The sequence below is a fragment of the Nothoprocta perdicaria genome, unplaced genomic scaffold (assembly GCF_003342845.1).
Source record: "Nothoprocta perdicaria isolate Ctin4 unplaced genomic scaffold, notPer1 scaffold_280, whole genome shotgun sequence".
NCBI lineage: Eukaryota > Metazoa > Chordata > Aves > Tinamiformes > Tinamidae > Nothoprocta > Nothoprocta perdicaria.
Genome location: NW_020455511.1, coordinates 25349 through 44500, shown reverse-complemented (window position 1 = coordinate 44500; position 19152 = coordinate 25349). Strand labels below are relative to the sequence as shown.

General features: G+C 46.1%; 1 protein-coding gene across 2 annotated transcripts in view; it reads left to right on the top strand.

The window, feature by feature from the left end:
* KANK1 (KN motif and ankyrin repeat domains 1) overlaps positions 1-19152 on the top strand; it is a 93708-nt gene that overhangs the window by 65715 nt on the left and 8841 nt on the right. For both annotated transcript variants that reach the window (XM_026041263.1, XM_026041262.1), the window contains exons 4-8: positions 4680-7316; positions 15718-15939; positions 16386-16494; positions 17120-17314; positions 18688-18775. In XM_026041263.1, coding sequence (XP_025897048.1) covers positions 4680-7316; positions 15718-15939; positions 16386-16494; positions 17120-17314; positions 18688-18775 — 3251 coding nt within the window. The remainder of the gene's footprint in view (positions 1-4679; positions 7317-15717; positions 15940-16385; positions 16495-17119; positions 17315-18687; positions 18776-19152) is intronic.

Here is a 19152-nt window from a genome sequence, read left to right as displayed (position 1 = left end):
CTGCATTCAATTCCATTTATATGCCAGCTATTGCTTTTGTCTTTTTCCTCTGCAACATTCTTTATGAATTCTGTTATGCAATAACTCTGGAAAGAGACTCTGTTATTCATAATGTTATTTCAATGGAAGAGATTTTAGTGGCAGTCAGACTGAAGATAAAAATGCCTTTGAGCAGATATCACAACAAGACAGGGAGGGAAGGCCTTAAATAGGAGGCCAGTATTTTTCAAGTCACCTCAGATTTAGTCTCAGAAATAGGTTTTCAGTTGCTTCCCTTTGCTCCCTCTGAACCCTCTAAAGCACTTTTGCAATGAAGCTTTCTCTAGCTTGTGGAACCAGAACCCTACCCCCATCCACATTTTCACTGTTTCTTATCTACTCTCCCCATTTTTGCCTCCCAAACTTTTTTAACACGTCATCTAGATGTTCTACTTTTTTTTTTTCTCCAGTTTTCCTGTTTAGAGATGGATTCTGGTAGCGCTGAATTGGTGTTTCAGTATATGGATGTTCTTTTGTAGAGTGTTGGATAGGATATAATTTAATGGAAGTTGGCAGGAAGGGAATGTTTGCACAGAGCCAGTCACAGCAGCATAGGAAAAAAAAAGAACAGAAGAGTGTATTCTAAAAATGCTGCTTGTGTCCAGTCAGGATTATTATGCGGTAGGGAGAGGGAAAGGAAGATTTTGCATCCATCACCGTGACAGTAACACCATGGGGCCCCTGTGCTTTGCAGGGTGTTTCACTTTGCAGGTATTCACCCTAAAACCATAGGTAAGTTGGTCTCTCCTTGTGGCTGAAGACATGGGAGAGCAGAAGAGGAGTGAGTGCAACATCCACATAAGCAGAAGTGTGTGTATTTGTGCTTGGGTGCCTTCTCATGTTGTGTTTCAGCGTAGCACGCTGATGTGGTTTAGGACTGGACTGAGGTGTGGTGGAGAGAGGAGAAGAGCGCTTCTGATTTCAGCAGTGCCCGTCATCAGCAAGAGGAAAGAAGCCCAAAAAGAGCGTCCAGCACTTGCTGCCCCTCATGTGTGAGCTGGGGTGAATGGGGAAGGAATCTCTTGCTCTCTTGATGCCTCATCCATGAAGGCACCAGCTGGTGGTGCTCACCCAGCCAAGCCTGGGTGGGAGTAAAGGCAGTTCAGGCAGGACCTGAGGGCTGAGAGCAGAGAGAGACATGCTCTTATCAGGTGTTGCATTCATTTCCTTTGTAATTGACTTTTTTTTTTTTTCTTTGTTTGTTTTGGAACCAACGAAACTATTTTTATTGCTTGAAAAGAGCCGTCCATTTTGCTTTGTTCCAGGCACACCCATCTTGGCCCTTTTCCCGGAGACTGGCAAAAGGCAGGAGGAGCTGGCACTGCCCTCTGCATCTCAGTGTCTTCTGTGTTTGTGGCTGGATTGCATGGCTGGTCCTCGTGTGTCTTCAGTGACAACAAGTGGCCCCGGAGATCAGCTCACAATGCCAGGGTTGTGTTGGTGGAGTGTTGGATGTATTGTTTTAGAGTTCAGTGTATTGTTTTAGTGCTCAGTGTGCTGTTTCAAGAAGTAGTATGCAGTTCGCTTTGTGCAGAATCTCGTGCCTCTGGAGTGGGTATCAACTGCTCCCAGCTTAAGCTAAGGACCAAAGGGGTTTCATTGTGAAGGCACTTAAATATCTACAGGTGCTTCAGAAATTTAGTAAGGGATTCAGTGGCTCTGTGTGGTTTTTTTTTTTTTTTTTTTTTTTTTTTTATTGTTTTGGTTTTGTTTGGTTTGTTTGTTTTGGAGGGGTTTCCTTTAAAAAAATACTTGTTTTTGGTGGCATTTCTGCTGAGCAGTCTTAATAGTGATTCCTGAAGAAGAAAATTATCTGAGATTCCAGTTTGGCCTTCATGAGTTAACATGAGGTTTGCATGTCTTCAAAGAAATTCTCTGAATGTGCGATTTTTTAAAATTTCTTCTTTTTAATAGATGCATTCATTTGTGAGTCCTAGAACTTTCCAAAGGATTGGTTTCTCCTTCTCCAATCCAACACGGTTGCCCTAAGTCAGTTTAAAGGAGCTGCTTGACTTCCCTCGTGTTTGGATGGGAGAACTTGAGATTTTGCCAGAAAGGAAGGCAAGGACTAAGCCAAGCAGAGCGCTTAGGAGAAGGGATAAGCAGGGAAAATCAGCAAAGTCCAGGATGAGGAATGAGGATGTAACCAAATTTGGGGCTGGAATTACGGAATTATACTTCCTGGTGAATGAATGTAAATAAAGAAAGAGGTTGAGAAATAGAAGTGGGAAGAAAATTATTTTTTCTGATTTTAAAAGAAAGGGATCTGGAGACTGGAGAGGATGAGAATGGAAAAGAAGGAAAGGGAAGGAAAGGGAGACCTGGTGTTGGGTGAGGAGCTGCAGAGTGCCAAAAAACAGAGCTGGAACAGTGAATTTTCAGAGCAAAAGGACTAAGCAGAAAAGTACACTCTGCCTTGTTCAGAAAATAAAACAGACTTGGCCTGAGGCATCAGCACAGGGAAGGACCGGGTGCACATATGTTCTTATAATACGGTCGGTATGTGTATTTTTGCCTCCATAATGGTATTTAGAGAGCTATTCCAGGCGGATCCATAAGCAAACACTGCAGCATACCAGGACCCTGGTCTTCCAGCAGAAACACGAGGCCAATGGAGGGCTGTTTGTGTCAACCAAAACACGCAGTCCCTTGCATGAACCCCGGTCAGTGTGCACACATCAGCCCTGCTCTTTTTGCTGCCACCCTGGCTTTTTTTCTGGTGATTTTTGTTTTCTAGCGATCTTTTTCCAGGAGATGCCTTTTCCCCAGCATCATCCTGCTTCCACGCGTGGCTCGGGGTGCCCTGCAGTCGCAGGGTCCCTGCAAAGGGAGCAGCTGTGCTGTGGGTAAACAGGACTTCTCTCAGCGCAGCCAAGGACGCTGGAAAATCAGGAGCTTTTTCCCTTTTTTTTTTTTTTTTTTTTTCCTAAACCTTTTCATTGCAACATGAAGTCACTTCCTGTAGCAGCAATAAGGCGGCTTTTGAGTCTTGCTCTCCAACCTTGCCCTTTGGGAACCAAGCAGAACGTGGAGCTTGCTTTTGGATGCTCGCCTGCCTGCTATGTCCCGTCCTGTGCCAAGGGAAATGTGGATGTGGAGCCGTTTTTAGCCCGGTAGCCTCTGCCACTGAAGGCAAGCACGTCTGCACGTAGGAGCTGCTGCATCCCGGTGCCGGGAAGGAGACGGAGCCGCTGCTTTTAAGGAGGAGCAGGGAGCGAGCGGCGTGCCGTGCAGCCAGGAAAGGGCTTGCACAAGCACCCGCTTGCTGTTTGCAAGAGGGGAGCGGTGCGGGAAGCGCTCCGGCCGGGACGCATTAACCATTCCCACGCCGTGGGAATGAATGAGCGCCGGGAGCAGCCGCGGACCTTTAGGAGGAGGAGGAGGAGGAGGCAGCGCTGCTTGGAGCGCGAGCCGTTGGCGAGAGCACAGCCTATGAAATGGTGCAGGGCCCCGCGCGGCCGGGTGCGCGCGGACGTGGGCTTTTTCTTCCTTATGGGGTGAAGAAGGAGCAAGTTGGGAGGCAGGGCTTGGGAGAGCAGGATGGCGACACGGCAGGCTGGGGCGGGTACCCGAGAGCGGCTCCGACGTGGCTGGAAAATGCCCAGTGTGCTGGCAGAGGCACGGAGCTAATTCAGGTAACCGGAAAACTGGCTTTTATTGCCCCTGCTGCTGCTCGGATGTGCCCGTCTCCGCCGGCAACTCGCAGCAAGTCGTGTGCTGGGCTGGCCGTGTGCTCTCCCTTTCTCCCTTTCTTTCTTTATTTTATTTTTCCCATTTCCAAATGGCACAAGGGGGGCCGGCTATACAGCTTATGGATGTCCTGCCTGCAGAAGCCTGGCGGATTTGGTGGAGTATTATTTAAGCTTGTGCTGGGGATGTGTGAGTGTGGTGTCCGGGGGGGCGTTCGAGATTCCCAGACACCTGAGACAGCGACGTCTCTTTTGGGGGTGGAATTCGAGACGTGGGTGGAAACAGGTCCAGCTGCATATTTTTAGTGTGTGGATTTCGTGCAGGCTGGGGGTATAAGAGGCAGAGGCGCTGGTTGAGTGAATGTGATCCCGAAGACTGAGCTGGTTTTGCTGCTCTCAGGGAAGCAGCTTGCAAAGCAATAAAATAACCGTAGACCAGTGTAAAGTTTATTGGCATTGGGAGCCCTAGGAGGGGGTTGGAGCTTGATAGCCCACCTTAGTGCACCCTATGGAGAAGTTGTTCTCCAGATGATTCACAGCAATGCAGTGTAATCCTTGCCTCTTTATTCATAAAGCTACGGCATGAGCACATACATTTACACAAGATACATTCATAAATATGCATATGTGCACATGTAAATGTATGTGTTTGTGTGTATATATTATAAGTGTGTGTATATATATATGTACGTGTGTGTGTGTGTGTGTGTGTGTGTGTGTGTGCACATTTCAGGATTTGAAATTTTGAAATCCTACAGATTGACTTCGGGCAAGTTAACTGGGGTTTTGAGCTGGAGGTAAATCAGAAGAATGGTCTTTTTTTCTGAAAAAGAAACTTCTGCTTAGCGGTGTGCTGTGAGCACTGCTGCTTTTTACACTCATGTTTCAGTGTATGTCCTGCTGAGATGCCATTTCTTTTCCACACACTGATTTTGCTACTTCTCTTTGCAGAAAAAGAGGAAGCTGTTATAAATGGAGAAGATGAAAAAGAACAGAAAGATCCCTATTTTGTGGAAACGCCTTACGGCTACCAGCTGGACTTGGATTTTCTGAAGTACGTGGACGACATACAGAAGGGGAATACCATTAAGAAATTAAACATACAGAAGAAGAAGAAAACGGTACCGGCCCCCGCAGGCACCAAGAACCCCTTTGGGCAGTGCGGTGGCTGGACCTCCACCGAGTCCCTCTCCTCATCCAACAGTGATGAGAACAAGCAGTCGTGCGTGGCCTCAAGGAGTCAAGTAGCCCCGTCCGTCGCGGTGCGGCCATCCATCTCCTTTGAAGCATCTTCCTCCTACCTGACTATCCCCGAGAGCAAGCAGCTTCCTCCTCCCTCTCCTCAGCTTCCCCGGCACAACCTCCATGTGACAAAAACACTCATGGAAACGCGGAGGCGACTAGAGCAGGAGAAGATGATGCAGGTGACACCAGGAGAGGTCCGCCGGCCGCGGCTCTCCAGCTTTGGGGGCATGGGCTCCACGAGCTCGCTGCCCTCGTTTGTGGGATCCAGTGGCTACAGCCACATGTCCCAGCAGCTTCAAAATGGGTATCAAGGTAACGGAGACTACGGCGCCTGCTTTGGCTCCTCGTTGGGTGGCTCCATCCGCCACAGCCCAATGAGCTCGGGAATATCCACACCCGTGACCAACGTGAGCCCGGTGCATCTACAGCACATCCGCGAGCAAATGGCGATTGCCCTGAAGCGCCTCAAGGAGCTTGAGGAGCAAGTCAAGACCATTCCTGTTCTCCAGGTCAAAATTTCAGTGTTACAGGAGGAGAAGAGGCACATGATGGCAGAACTCAAAAGCCAGAGGAAACCAAATCAAAACGATGTGTATGGTTTCAGAAAGCGGTCCTACAGTGCGGGCAATGCGGAGCAGTGGGAGCACCTGTCTCAGGTCAGGCGAGGTGGAGAGCTGTATATCGATTGCGAGGAGGATATGGAGAGCATGGAGCAGAGCTCTCAGAGGATAGAGGAGTTCAGGCAGCTGACTGCTGAAATGCAGGCCCTGGAGAAGAAAATCCAGGATAGCAACTATGAAAGCCCAGCAGATCTTAGGGTGGACAGGGAGAGCCTCGTGAAGGAGAGCAGATCTGTTGCTGTAGGGGCTGATGAAAACATGAACGATGTGGTCATATACAACAGATCTTTGAGGCAACACAGAGAAGTAGCAGTGGGAACAGAGAAAGAGACGAGGGAGTCTGGGGTTGGGGTGACAGAAGCCATGCTTGGCTTGTCTACAGAGGTTGAGAAGGAGATAGAGCTTCAGCAGCAGACCATAGAAGCTCTTAAGGAGAAGATCTATAGACTGGAGGTTCAGTTAAAGGAAACTACACATGACAGGGAAATGACCAAATTGAAGCAGGAGCTGCAGGCAGCAGGAAATAGGAAAAAGGTGGACAAAGCCTTGATGGTTCAGCCGCTTGTTGTCAGCAGAATGGTGGAGGCCGTGGTGCAGACAAGAGACCAGATGGTGGGCGATCACATGGACGTGACCGATTCGTCGGTGGGGAACCACGTCCAGGTGAGCAGCATCGGCACCTCCTGCAGGCCCCTTGTGCAGAGCACCGCAGTGGGCCCTGAGGTGCTCATGAGCCGATGGCTCGTGAAGGAGCGGCCCGAGGTGCGCGACCAGTGCACGGGCAGGTCGGTGGACATGTCCGACAAGAAGGTGGGCACCGAGACGCCCGTGCGCGAGGCCGGCGTCAACACGGAGGAGCCCGTGGAGGACGGGAGGTGGCGCGAGGCAGCGCGGGGCGCCAGGGCGGTGAGGTCGGTGGGCTGCGGGGAGTGCTCGGTGCACGTGGAGCGCGTGTCCCGCGAGACGGCCACCGAGGCGGTGCGCCGGGCGGAGGCCACCGTCATGGCCGTGCCTTGCATGGCCTCGCGGCAAACCAGCGCGGCCGTGGAGACGATGAGCCAGGGCACCAGCACGGAGGTGGCCGCGCGGGCCGACTGCGGCACCAACACCGTGCTGAGCAGCTACGACAAGCAGACCAACACGGCCAGCGTGGAGACGCGGAGCGTGGCCGTGGGGGACGGACGGGTCAAGGACGTGAACGCCTCCGCCAAGACCCGTTCGGTTGGGGTGGGAACGGTGCTTTCCAGCGTCACCGGCCTCGAAAAGCCCTCTGTGACAAAGACCAAAGACTGCGGCGTGGGGCAGATCAGCGTCAACGAGAACTACCTGGTTGGCCTTAAGATGAGGAGCATTGCGTGCGGGCCCCCTCCGCTGTCCACCGTGCCGGCCGGCACTCGGAGCATCGGCGTTGGGGGCGAGGCGGTGGGCGAATCCGTAGGCACCCTCTTGGAAAGACCCCTGCCTCCACCAGAGCTGAGGATTGGCCTGGATCACTACATCGAGCGCGTGCAGAAGCTGCTGCAGGAACAGCAGATGCTGCTCGCAGAGAACTACAGCGAGTTGGCAGAAGCCTTTGGGGAGCCGCACTCCCAGATCGGGTCCCTCAACTCGCAGCTTCTCAGCACCCTCACGTCCATCAACTCTGTCATGAAGTACGCCAGCACGGAGGAGCTGCGGGGCCTGGATCTGCAGAAGCAGGGCATGGACAGGAGTAGCGCGTCAGGTAAGCCGGGTGCCCAAGTGCTTGGGTTGTCCTTCTTGGAAGGTTTTGCTTGTTGGTCTAGGAGCAAGTGGGGAACTTTGTCTGATGAATGCAACACCTGTTGCTGCTGGATACATCTGTGCTCTGCCCAGTCCATCAAGGATAAGGGTGCCCAAGCCCCAGAACAGGCTGCCCAGGGAAGCTGTGGAGTCTCCTTCTCTGGAGAACTTCCAAATCCACCTGGATGCCGCCCTGTGCCCCATGCTTTGGGTGTCCCTGCTGGAGCAGGGTCTTGAACTAGATGATCTCTAGGGGTCCCTTCCAACGTCAACCATTCTGTGATTGAGTGGTAACTGGAAATGAAAGCAGGAGGGAGCTTCACCTCTCGTAGTCCTGCAGAGCCCTGATGAGGGCGACAATCAAGAGTCAAGTATTCAATATGTGAGAGGTATCTCAAAGCATCCCAAGAGTCTGACCACCAGGCAAGGTACACTTCTTAAGACTTGAAGAGTATCTAATGACTGTAAGTTTGGGATTTTGGTCCACCTCTAAAGTTGGAACACCATTTTTTTTTTAATTGCAGTTAGTCAAACTTGACAGAGTTATTGGCAGTCTTCCACTGCTGTCACAACCTGCCTTGTTTTCCCCAGACGTTGCTTTATTCCTTCCTTTTCCCTTCGTTCTCTGCTCCTCGCAGCTGAGAGCTGTGGGGTTCTCTCCCCGCTCCAGACACACTGGTTGCTTAATGATGGGCAGCTCCAGAGCACTTCACAGAAACCACAGCTTGCATCTCCTCCCTTCCCAACAGTGTTTGAACTAATCCCTAACAGCCCCATATTTGAAAGGCGTAAGCTGTAATCATTGCTGGAGGTTTAGAAGGCAGGAATTGAGATTGAAATGCTTCCTCCATTTTACTTATTAATTTAAAAATTTAAATGATTAATTTGAGGGATTTCTTTTTATTCCCTGGGGTAAAGCTAGTCCTATGTGATATTTACTCAAGATCTAATTTCTATTTCAGCAGCTGTGATATAGATGCATTTCCGTGAGTTTTCCGCATTTCCTTTACTCTTGTCATAGTGTGGTAGGATAAAGAAGTCACTGCTAGTAATTACGTAATGGTTTTCAATAAGCCAATAAATTATATTGTAGCTGGATTTCCTATAACATATTACAATATTGTAGCTGGATTTACCTATAACATGCTACAAAGAAAGGTTACACTTTTGGTGTATGTATCAGATATACACTAAAAAATGGAAGCATTTATGGGCTGAAACAAAGCAAAATTTTTAGCTTCCCATAGTAAAAGAGTGGGCAACATTTATGTTCAAGTATGTGATATCCTATCTCTCTGTATGCCTTGTGATTATTATATATATAATGCTATCTTTCTATTATCTTTCTATCTTTTATATTATATGTAATATTATCTTTCTATCTGCATTTTATTCTTTGGGCTTCTTAAAAATAGTGATGCAATAATAACATGCAATATCCAGCAAACACTGAAAAGTGAGCTAAAAGCAATGAGCCAAAGTTTTCAGTAGCTATAATTCCTTTCTGTGCTTTTATTGTACAGTGTCAGGTGTGTAGGATAGAGGCTTGAAAGTATTTAGATGCATGTGGAGCAATGGATCGTCTTTTACTAAAGATGTTCTTGCGTGGATTCAGATTTCACATTCTTGCCAAAATTATTTTGGAATAATTTGGTTTAGCATCTAACATCATTATCTTTAGCAGTGGATAACAAGTTCAAATCTCTTTATTTTTAGTTGCTGCTGAGGGTTACATGCTGTGACTATGTATAAAAGTTGAGCTCTGGTCCTAATACTTTAGACCCTTGTAGGTAGAGGTCATCAGTGAAATATCTTTCTGTTAATACTGAAAATATTTCCTTTAGTACACTTATCTGCTTGTCCTGCCGTCCATTTCTGTGGTTTTGCAAATCATGTCTTCCTTTGTTAAATCCTTTGCAATCCTTATTGCCAATGAAAGTACCAATATAAACAAGGAATTTTGCAAACACCAGAACTAATAAAGCATTTTTTTTGCCATGAATCAGTATCTCATGATCACTTGTGAGCTCTTATTAAGTCTTTGCTAACATTTGAGTCTCTTGGGTGTACATTTCTTCAGGTCTCATGTGAGCGCTGAAGCAGCCTCCTTTCTCCAGGCATAGTTTCTTGGCCTGATTTGTTTCTAAAGCTTGTATGAAAATAAAAGTTCTGCAGAGATAACTGTCAGTTATCGAAGGAAGCATGATTTCACAAGCCTTGCTTAGGAAAACAGGCTGAAAATAGAGGCAGAAGCAGTTGGTTTCAGGTTAGCAACAGCAGTATCATCTTTAATATTTTATTCAAAGACCATTCTTAGCAAGCGCCTCTTAGAGGCAGGCCAGTTCAGGGCAGGACTATCTGAACTAGCTTTGGGGCCAGTAATGGGGGTAGTAGAAAAACAACACAGCAAAACAGGTCTGTTTGCTGTGTTTCAGAAGTTAACTGTCAGTGCTGCTGCTTCTGATACTTGGGTTGAATCCATCTAGGTGCCTTACACAGACATCCTCTTGGGTCCTTCTGATTTTATAATTTTTTTTATATAATTTTTTGGTATTGTGAAGAAAGGGATGTGTTGCAGAGAGGTGTATCATCTAGCAATAAGTGGGAGTTTATGGTAGCTGATGGATGGAAAGCCCAAGCACAGGATTAAGTTTAAGCAGGAAGCTTGGACCTTCCCACATCAGGACCTGAGTTTGAAACCTGACTGATGCTGGCACTTGCATTCATAGAGGAAGATCAGATAGACCTGTGAGATTATCTTAGTACAGGATCAAGTGGAATTGGCAATTGTGTGTTGCAAAATAAACACTTTTACTTCCCTAACAAAGCATCTCATGTTTACATACATATTGTCTTTCAAAAGCCCTAATGGCTTCAGGGAAATCAAACCTGCTTTGCAAAGAAAGCAATTTCCACCCTGCAAGTTGATTTTTAGCCAGTATTGGATCTTTATCCGCCTTCAGCTGGACGCTACTGCTGTGGGAGACAAAGCTGGATGCCTCCTGGTCTTTATTCTTGTCAGTCTAGACAAGGGTATTCTTTTTATCTATCTCACTGTCACGGAATTTTGGAGGTGTTTTAGAAAGTTACATTTGACTACTTGTGTTTTGCAAAACATCAGCTAGAGGCCTAGTGGTAATCTTTTGTGACATATTCACAAAAATGCCCCACAGACCCATGCAATTTACAGGCAAGGAGTTTGCTAGATGAGTAGCTGCAAACAATTGTTCCGTTCTTGTCCTGAGAAGTTTCATGTGCATATTTGACCTAAGAAGACATGATTATTGTGCCTTTGTGATCTTCAGAGTTTCTGTTTTGCATCCAGTTGTGGGAACAGCGCTGTCCAGAGAGCCCTGTGAAGCCATTGGACTAATCCTCAGGATGTGACTTCTTGAAATGGACACTTGAGGGACTGAAAGGAAATGAGAAGCAAGTGGTGACAGGAAGCCTCACAGGCCTGACGAGAATATGATATGCCATCTGGTAAAAAGATCTGAGGTTCTGAACTGGAACGTTGGCCCGGAGCTGATGAGGCAGACCAAGGGATGGTGGAGCCGGAGGAGGTATTGCAGTGTGAAATGCTGTTGGTTGTCCAGAGCTGGTATGCAGCAGCTGGTGTTTTGGGCATTGCAGCACTAGCATGGTTATATTGCTCCCTGCCTTCGTAGCATCGGTAGCAAGAAATTGGAGAGAGCTGTTTTCTCTCTATCAGGCTTCATTTTGTCAAAGTTTGTAGCCTCTTTCTCGAAGATGGTTAGCACGGTGGGTTTGATAGCTCTTGTCAGGGCAGCATGGGTCACACTAGGAAAGGTAAAGCATGCCCGTGCTTAAGGAGCCAGATGATGTTGGAGGCACTAGCATGGTGGTGGAGCAAGCAAAGATGCAGGAACTCTACATCTGATCTGAGCCCTCAGCTTGAGTGGATAGCATTTCATAACCACCAAGTTGATTTTCCCTAGAAATGGGCTTGCCTGTGAAATGAGCAGCATCCCTCCTTCTCTCTGCTGGGAGAGGGGGAATAGCACATGTGAGGTGTTTTGCATCAGTGAAGGGTGGTCATGCACATGGTCCCATCTGCGTGCCAGCTGAATATTCATTTCTTCACATGTGGCTGACAGGAATTTCAAATAACACAGCACTTTTTGTGCAGAATATTTTCTTCTGGTGTCGAAGGTGGCATCTATTGACCTACTGACTTGCAGTCACTACAGTAAGTCCTGATGTCCCCATATTATTTGAAGACTGCAGGGATCTTGTAGTGAGAGATGAGGGTTAAACTGGATTTTGTTCCATTTTACATACCATCAGAGAGGAAGCAGAGATCTGGTCAGTGATTGTTCTGTAAAGATCAGTACTTAGCTGTTCTTTTTCTAGTCCGTCTCCATAGGCCTTTCTCAAGATGTTTGACAAACTTGCCCTGGTTATGTATTAACACAAACTTATTATGAGATTTTGCAGGGCTCAAATCCTGCGTTCAACAGGCAGATATATAATTGCTTAATATGAGGTGGTTCCCATTTTTTTTTCCAAGGAAGTGCAGGCTTATTTCAGCTATGACAAAATATCAGCTGAGAAGATCAACTTCTCATAAATGAGGAAACAGAAAGAAAAGCTGTGAGATGACCTTTCCTGCTGTGCCTGGCATCATGAGATGCTTCGATCTGCTACCCATCAGCCAAATTAAGGATGGCCCTCACATAGCTGCAGACACAATCTTGCTGAAATAAGAGTATTTCATAAAGAATTTGAATAGCTGCTTTGCAGAAATGTTATTTTTGCTTTCAATCTTGCTCTAGCCATCCTATTAAAAAGAGGAGTTTTCTTAGAGCTGAAAGTTATTACTACACAGGCCCCAAGTAAATTTGGCTCCTGTCATTTAATAAATTTAATGATTAAATTGGTTGTATATGGGTTGTTGTTGTTTTGTTCTGGACTTTTTAATTCACTGCCTTTTAGACCTGAGTAGCTCAAAAGTACTCGCTAAAGGGATAACTGGATAACTAAAGAGATAACAGGATAACTGTTAGTCTTCCGAAGATAACACTTCATATGTGGAAAGGGTTAATACCAATCTTGGAATATTTAAGCATAACATGTTTACTTATCGCTGCCTTTTTATTTACCTTAGTAGAGTGGGTTTGACTCATGAAGAGTCCTGATGTGTAGACCAGATGGAAAGTGTATCAAAAATGCATTTATATAAAAATAGCTTCTTAAGAAGAAAGCAGCTTAGTAAGATTTAATATCACTACAGACGACTAAGTGTTCTTCAATTGTCATGATTCCATAGCGAACTGAGTGCAGTTGTCACAAATTCCTGTAAATAGTATGTAAGAGAAGAAATTCCTTAGTCCATATACTTCAGGCAACATATATATTCTCTCTCTTGAACAGAAAATGCATAAATACCTCCATGGCCTTGGTCAGTGCAAGTATTTATTTGCACAACGTGATGACCAAGATGTTAAAAATAAAAGCTGTGTGTGGTTACTGCAGAGGCTGGTGCCCTTTTTTTAGATAAAAGCCTGTGATGTTCCAGACAGACAGCCAGGGTTCTCATCCCTGTGGTATTTAATTCCGCTGGCGTCGTTTGCACGTCTCTTGATTTGCCGTGGCACAAAAGTGCTATCAAGCCAGGAGGTTTTTATAGTCTGACTAGGATTTCCTTCCTTCAGACTAAACGAGCTTTTTCAAAAGTGGGAAAAAAGACTTTTTATCATCTTAAACTCAGCACAGTCCCAAGCAAAAGAAAATACTAAGTTCTCTGAACTTGCTATCTATGTGATTCAATAGCACTTACACCTCTGTAAGGGAGGGGAGGATCTGCAGTTAGCAAGTGTGTTAGCAGCAGGGATGGATGCATTTGTTGTCACATAACTTGATGCTGGTGTTTAATATTCCTGCAGTCACTTTGCCTTAAACTGAAGAGTTTTTTTTTTTTTTCCAAAGGGAGCATGAATGATTTAGCAATAGGAGCACCATCTGAAAAATTAGAAACCAACACATCTGTTTGCTCAGATCACCGGGATTAGTTGGTAAAGACACTTGAGACACCTCGTTCCCGCTAAAATTGATTACAGTTCATTTTGTGTGTGAGTGTCGGGTCATTTTAAGCCTAAGGACCTTTTTTATTGTTGTTTTTTTTTTTGTCAAAATACTTCATGAGTAGTAAACACTTATATCTCTGTTAAGATAATGAGTGTACCAGCCAATTTACGGACCGTAGCTATTTTTGGTTGCTTGTCCTCCAGCCTTTATATCACACTGTCTTGTCAGGTCCTGGGGACTAGGCAGGACTCTTCCTTGCTCTTTTTAAGCCGTGTTTGCTCCATGCAATATGCTTTGATGTTTGCATGGTGTAATATATTTTGACACTTGCCTGTGTCCAGCTCCAGCCGCTGGAAATGGTGCTGGGTGGGAGGGCAGAGCAGCCTAATGCGGGTGGCAAAATGGTAAGGAAGCTGCATGGTGATGATTTTAGGAAAAATCAACTTCTATTATGTCCTGTCAAAGGAAGAAAGTCATAGGGGAAAAGAATTTGGGTGTGAAGAAAGAGAGGAAGACAACTCAGCAAGAGCACTGACCATATCAGCCCTGTTTTTTTTTAAGTGAAGTATTTGGAATTTACGTGACTTCAATATTTTAGTGTCCTGTACTGTACCTGTCTTCTGTTTGAACAAGGAGGCTGTGGCATAATTCTTGATAAATACAAGGAGAAGAAAAAACGTTGAGAGGCAGCAGTGACTGAAGCAAGTTTCAAAACAAAAAAAAAAAAAAAAAAAGTGATTTTGTTTGTTTCTTTTTGGTAGTGAAACTCAACCATAATAGCACAGCTGGAGGAACTCCTGGGAAACATATAAAAATCTGTGCGTGATTAGTATTGCTATTTAAACCAAACACAGGGGAAAAAATAAAGGAATGTCAGTAGAAATGAGCTGCATAACTAAGTGAATTGTCTAAGTTTGAGAATTAGTGGAATACTGGCAAAAATAAAGATTCCTGAAAAGCTCCTGCTTTCGTGGAAAAAGCTACTTCTTTTATTTAAAAAAAAAAAAAAAAAAAAAAAAAAGGCAGTGTTCCTGAAGAAGTGAGTGCTCTCCAATGCCTGAATGGAATCACAGAATAGTTGAGGTTGGAAGGGACCCCTAGGGATCATCCAGTCCAACCCCTGCTCCAGCAGGGACACCCAGAGCACGGGGCACAGGGCGGCATCCAGGCGGGCTGGGAAGATCTCCAGAGCAGGAGACTCCACAGCCTCCCTGGGCAGCCTGTGCCAGGGCTCGGGCACCCTCACTGTCAAGAAATTTTTTCTGAAGTTCCTGTGGAACTTCTGATACTTCAGTCTGTAGCTGTTTCCTCTAGTCCTATCACTGTCCACCACTGAAAAGAGGCTGCCCCTTTCTCCTCACTCCCGTGGGAGATGGGAACATAGGGCAGATGTTCCAGGCCTCTGGTCATCCTGGTAGCCCTGCRCTGGACTCTCTCCAGCAGCTCCACATCCCTCTTGTACTGGGAAGCCCAGAACTGGACACAGTCTCCAGATGTGGCCTCACCAGGGCTGAGTAGAGGGGGATGATCACYTCCCTCGACCTGCTGGAGACGCTCTTCTTAATGCACCCCAGGAYCCSKTKGSCYTCTTGGCCACCAGGGCACACTGCTGCCTCATGGTCAACTTGTCGTCCACCATGACACCCAGGTCCCTCTCTGCGGGACTGCTCTCCAGCAGGTCCACCCCTAATCTGTACTGGTGTCCAGGGTTATTCCTCCCCAAGTGCAGGACCCTGCACTTGCCCCTGTTGAACCTCATGAGGTTTCTCGCCGCCCAGTCCTCCAGTCTGTCCAGGTCCCTCTGGATGGCAGCACAGCCCTTTGGGGTATCAGCAGCTCCTCCCAGTCTGCTATCATCAGCAAACTTGCTGAGGGAGCACTGCGTCCCTTCATCCAGCTCATTGATGAATAAACTGAACAGGACAGGACTGGACTTGGAATGTTTTTGAAGCATCTCCCTGAAGAGCAGTTCAATGAGTCTGCCATTAATCAGAGTGGCACTGATTGCAGTCCAGTCCTGCCCAAAAAGAAGGAGAAGGAAAAGGAAAGTAAATCCCTTTCATCCCTTTTTGAAGCTGCTGTCTTTATAGCTTTTTCCTTGTATTGTGCATTCTCATAGAAAGAAAAACTCATGACTATTTTCTAGTTTCTGGTAGTGATCACACCTTCTTTTTTGTGCCTCCTGGATTTTCAGAACAAGGCAGTATGAAATGCAAGTGCTACCTTTTTAGTGTTACTCTTTCAGGTTTTTCTGTCAAACGTAAAGGTTTTGGTCAGGCCCCATAGTGCTCAGAAACTCCCTCCGTCTTCTCCAGCAGGTGCTACCTTGGAGTACATCCCCCATGGCCAACTTGCAAACGCCCACCTGGCTTCAAACCTGCGAGCCCTGAAGCTGGAGCAGGACATGGGACCGGTGCAGGAGGAGAGGAAGGCACCTATGGGCGATGCCGTCCGGGGAAGAAAATCCTTCTCCGCTCAGGACAAAAGTCTGGCTCCAATTAACCTTACGGATGATCAACTTGCTTCTGGCCTCTACGGTAACCTCTGCATTATGAAATTTGGTTTAGATTCTTTTTGCCTTCCTGTTTCATGCTCAGTGAATTTCAATGGATATTATAGTCTTTAAAAAAAAAATCCTTGATTGAATCTTCTTACTGTGCTGGATAGCCAGTCGTTAAATATCTTGGCCTCAGTTCTGGCAATAAACTGCTGATATTTAACCTCAAGGATTAGGATGGACTTGAGGCAATCTTGTCAGACTTGGAAATGTTCTTTTATACTTCTGGTGTGCATGTAGTACTATGACTGTATATATACAAAAGTTATTTTAAAAATAAAATGGTAGAATATTAAAATATTTTAAAAATTATTTTTAAACTCCAGCTGCAATTGGTAAAGTTATTTGTTTTGGAGAGTTGTGGGAAGCAGCCAGAGTTGGTGACAAATTTGTACTGATGCATGTGCTTTCTGCTCTTATTGACAGTATGTACGAATAATGAAAGTACATTGAAATCTATCATGAAGAAAAGGGATGGAAAAAAGGATTTGAACAATGCAAAGAAGAACTTACAGTTTGTTGGCATAAATGGCGGGTAAGTGGCCTTTCCTTAAAAAAGAAAAGTCACTGGAGTGCTTTCACTCTTGGAGTCTGGGACAGGAAGGAAAAACCTGGGAGTTTATGAGTTTACGTATAGTAGTTGCCTTTACTTCAGCCTGAAACTCACCTGTTGATCTGAAGGGTAGGAGAGCAGGATTAATCATTTAAGGCCACGTTAATCTTCTGTCAGCCTTTTATGTGTGTTTATGGTGTTAAGTGGAAGTTGTCAGTCAAACTTGGAATCAGCCTTAAGTACTTGTATAATAGGTCACTGCCAAACTTAACACAAGAAAATGGAACAAAAAGGAACCCATGGGAATATTTCCCAGATGATATACTGGTAAATAAAACTTTGAAAACTTTGAAGTCTACAAATTAGGTGTTTTTCTAATAGCAAGATGTGGTGTTACCTAAGAATTAATTTCTCTGGGTTTATACTTGAGAAATGCAAAAAAAAAAAAAAACCAACAAACTAGATGCTGAAAACAGTTACACGTGTTGATGGAAGCCCCCCAAACCTCTTTGTCTTCGGCTTGTCTGAGTGGCTAAGGAGGAATGAGTGTTTTCAGGAGGGAAAAAAGATGGGAATGGGCACGTCCAAAGGCTGCCTCTCGCTGCAGGTACGAGACGACGTCGAGTGACGAGTCCAGCTCGGAGGAGAGCTCCTCCTCGGACTCGGAGGAGTGCGAGGGCGGCGAGTTCCCGCGCGACGAGCAGGGGCTGCCCGGCCGCGGGGGCCCCCAGCTCCGCCACGGGGACGTCGGGGACGTCGCGCCGCCCGGCGGCGAGGCCGACGAGGTGGAGATCCGGGAGAGGTACGGCCGCCTTCCTGGTGGGAAAGGCCTTGGATCCGCGCTGGGCCTGGCCAGGGAAGCAAGATCCTGGTTTAGCTGTTCATTGGAGGCTTTGTAAAAACATTGCGCCTGGCACGCGGAGGCCCCAGCGTAGGGATCTGATACTTTCCATTATCTGTTATCTGTTATCTGCATGCGTGTATTAAAAATGCAGCCGTGTATGGCAGTCGGTGGTAGCTGGAGTTGGCTTTTTGGCCAAGACTTGCTCTGTGGGCTGTGAGAGCGAGTCCTTCTGACACTGACCCCAGCAGCACTGAGCCATCCACAGCAAAGAGCGCCAGAGGAAGGGCTCCTTTGGAGCACATCATGACTTACTAATGGCAGAGCCTGAAAACCCTGGGGTAGATAAACAGGTTTTGCCCATGAGGTCAGCAGCCTGCTCTCAATTCATCTCCTCTTTCCATCTCTGGTATCATCTTACACACAGCCCACCACATGTGGTGGGTTGTGGAGAGGTGGCCCCAAGAAGCTGCTGTCACACCCACCATCATTTCATGGCCAAGCTTCTTGTCAAATTGCTGGGTGATGAGCTATGTTGGACACCATTTGACTGGCCAGGCACGTGTTTTGGCTCATGGAAAGCTGTGGTGCAGTGTGTTTTGACTGGCTCTTGGTTAGTGGATGGGCAAAAAGACGTATAGACCACAGTGAAACATCTAGTAAAGGGATGTTTTATAGACAGAGAAATTGCTAAATGTTTAGAAGCATGCAGGCTTGGAGAGCTGCGTGAGTGAAATAATAACAGTAAAAGAGTAAAGAAAACATTAGTAAGTCATGTTTCACCAGAGCTACAGCTTAGCAGCAAAATGTTTATGTAATTATCAACTGCTAAGTGAAAGGGATGCAGACATAATTAAGAGCTAATTGTGCCCAAAGTAGCCATGTAACATATATTTAACATAGACGATGGTGAGGAAGGGCACGATGACTGTTTAGGTAGAAGAATAAACAGTAGTCCCAGTTCTTAGCCAAACAGTCAAAACACAGAATGTAATACGTGTTCTGCAGTAAATGCTGTAGATGCAAGCTTCCACTAAAAACGGTTGAGAAGTCCAGAATGCAGAAGCAACATGTTGCCTGTTCTATATTAGTGTTGATCCTCCCACAAACATCTGAGAAGTGAATTTCTTCCCCGTGTCCAGGTCTGCTCCCCATACGGAGAGTCCCTAGTGATACGAGGTAATGAATCCCCAGAGGTGTCAGGATGGATTCTGAGTCTTGGCAATTTATGGCCTGCTTAGAAACATTAATTCCTGCGTTAATTTTGGAAAAGTAAATGCTTTTATGTGATAGGAGAAAAATAAGTGTGCTGTGACTTCCACTGTCTTTTTCAGATATGAGCTCAGCGAAAAGATGCTCTCTGCGTGTCATCTGCTCAGCAACAACATTGATGACCCCAAGGCCTTGACCAACAAAGATGTGGTAGGTGACACAAAGGAAAGTTCCCTGTGAACTGCTGCAGAGAAATTTCAGGGAGGGATAACTCCTTGTTTTACGTGACCAGTGCTGGGGAAGGCAGAAGGGAATGTCATCTTCCCTGCAAGAGTTAGAAAGTGACTCTTTCTTTCTTGCTTGCTTTCTTGCTTTCTTTCTTGCTTTCTTTCTTGCTTTCTTTCTTGCTTTCTCTTTCTCTCTTTCTCTCTTTCTTTCTCTTTCTCTCTTTCTCTTTCTTTTTCTCTTTCTTTCTCTCTTTCTCTCTCTTTCTCTCTTTCTCTGTTTCTCTGTTTCTCTTTCTTTCTCTTTCTCTTTCTCTCTCTCTCTTTCTCTCTCTTTTTCTCTCTTTTTCTCTCTCTTTCTCT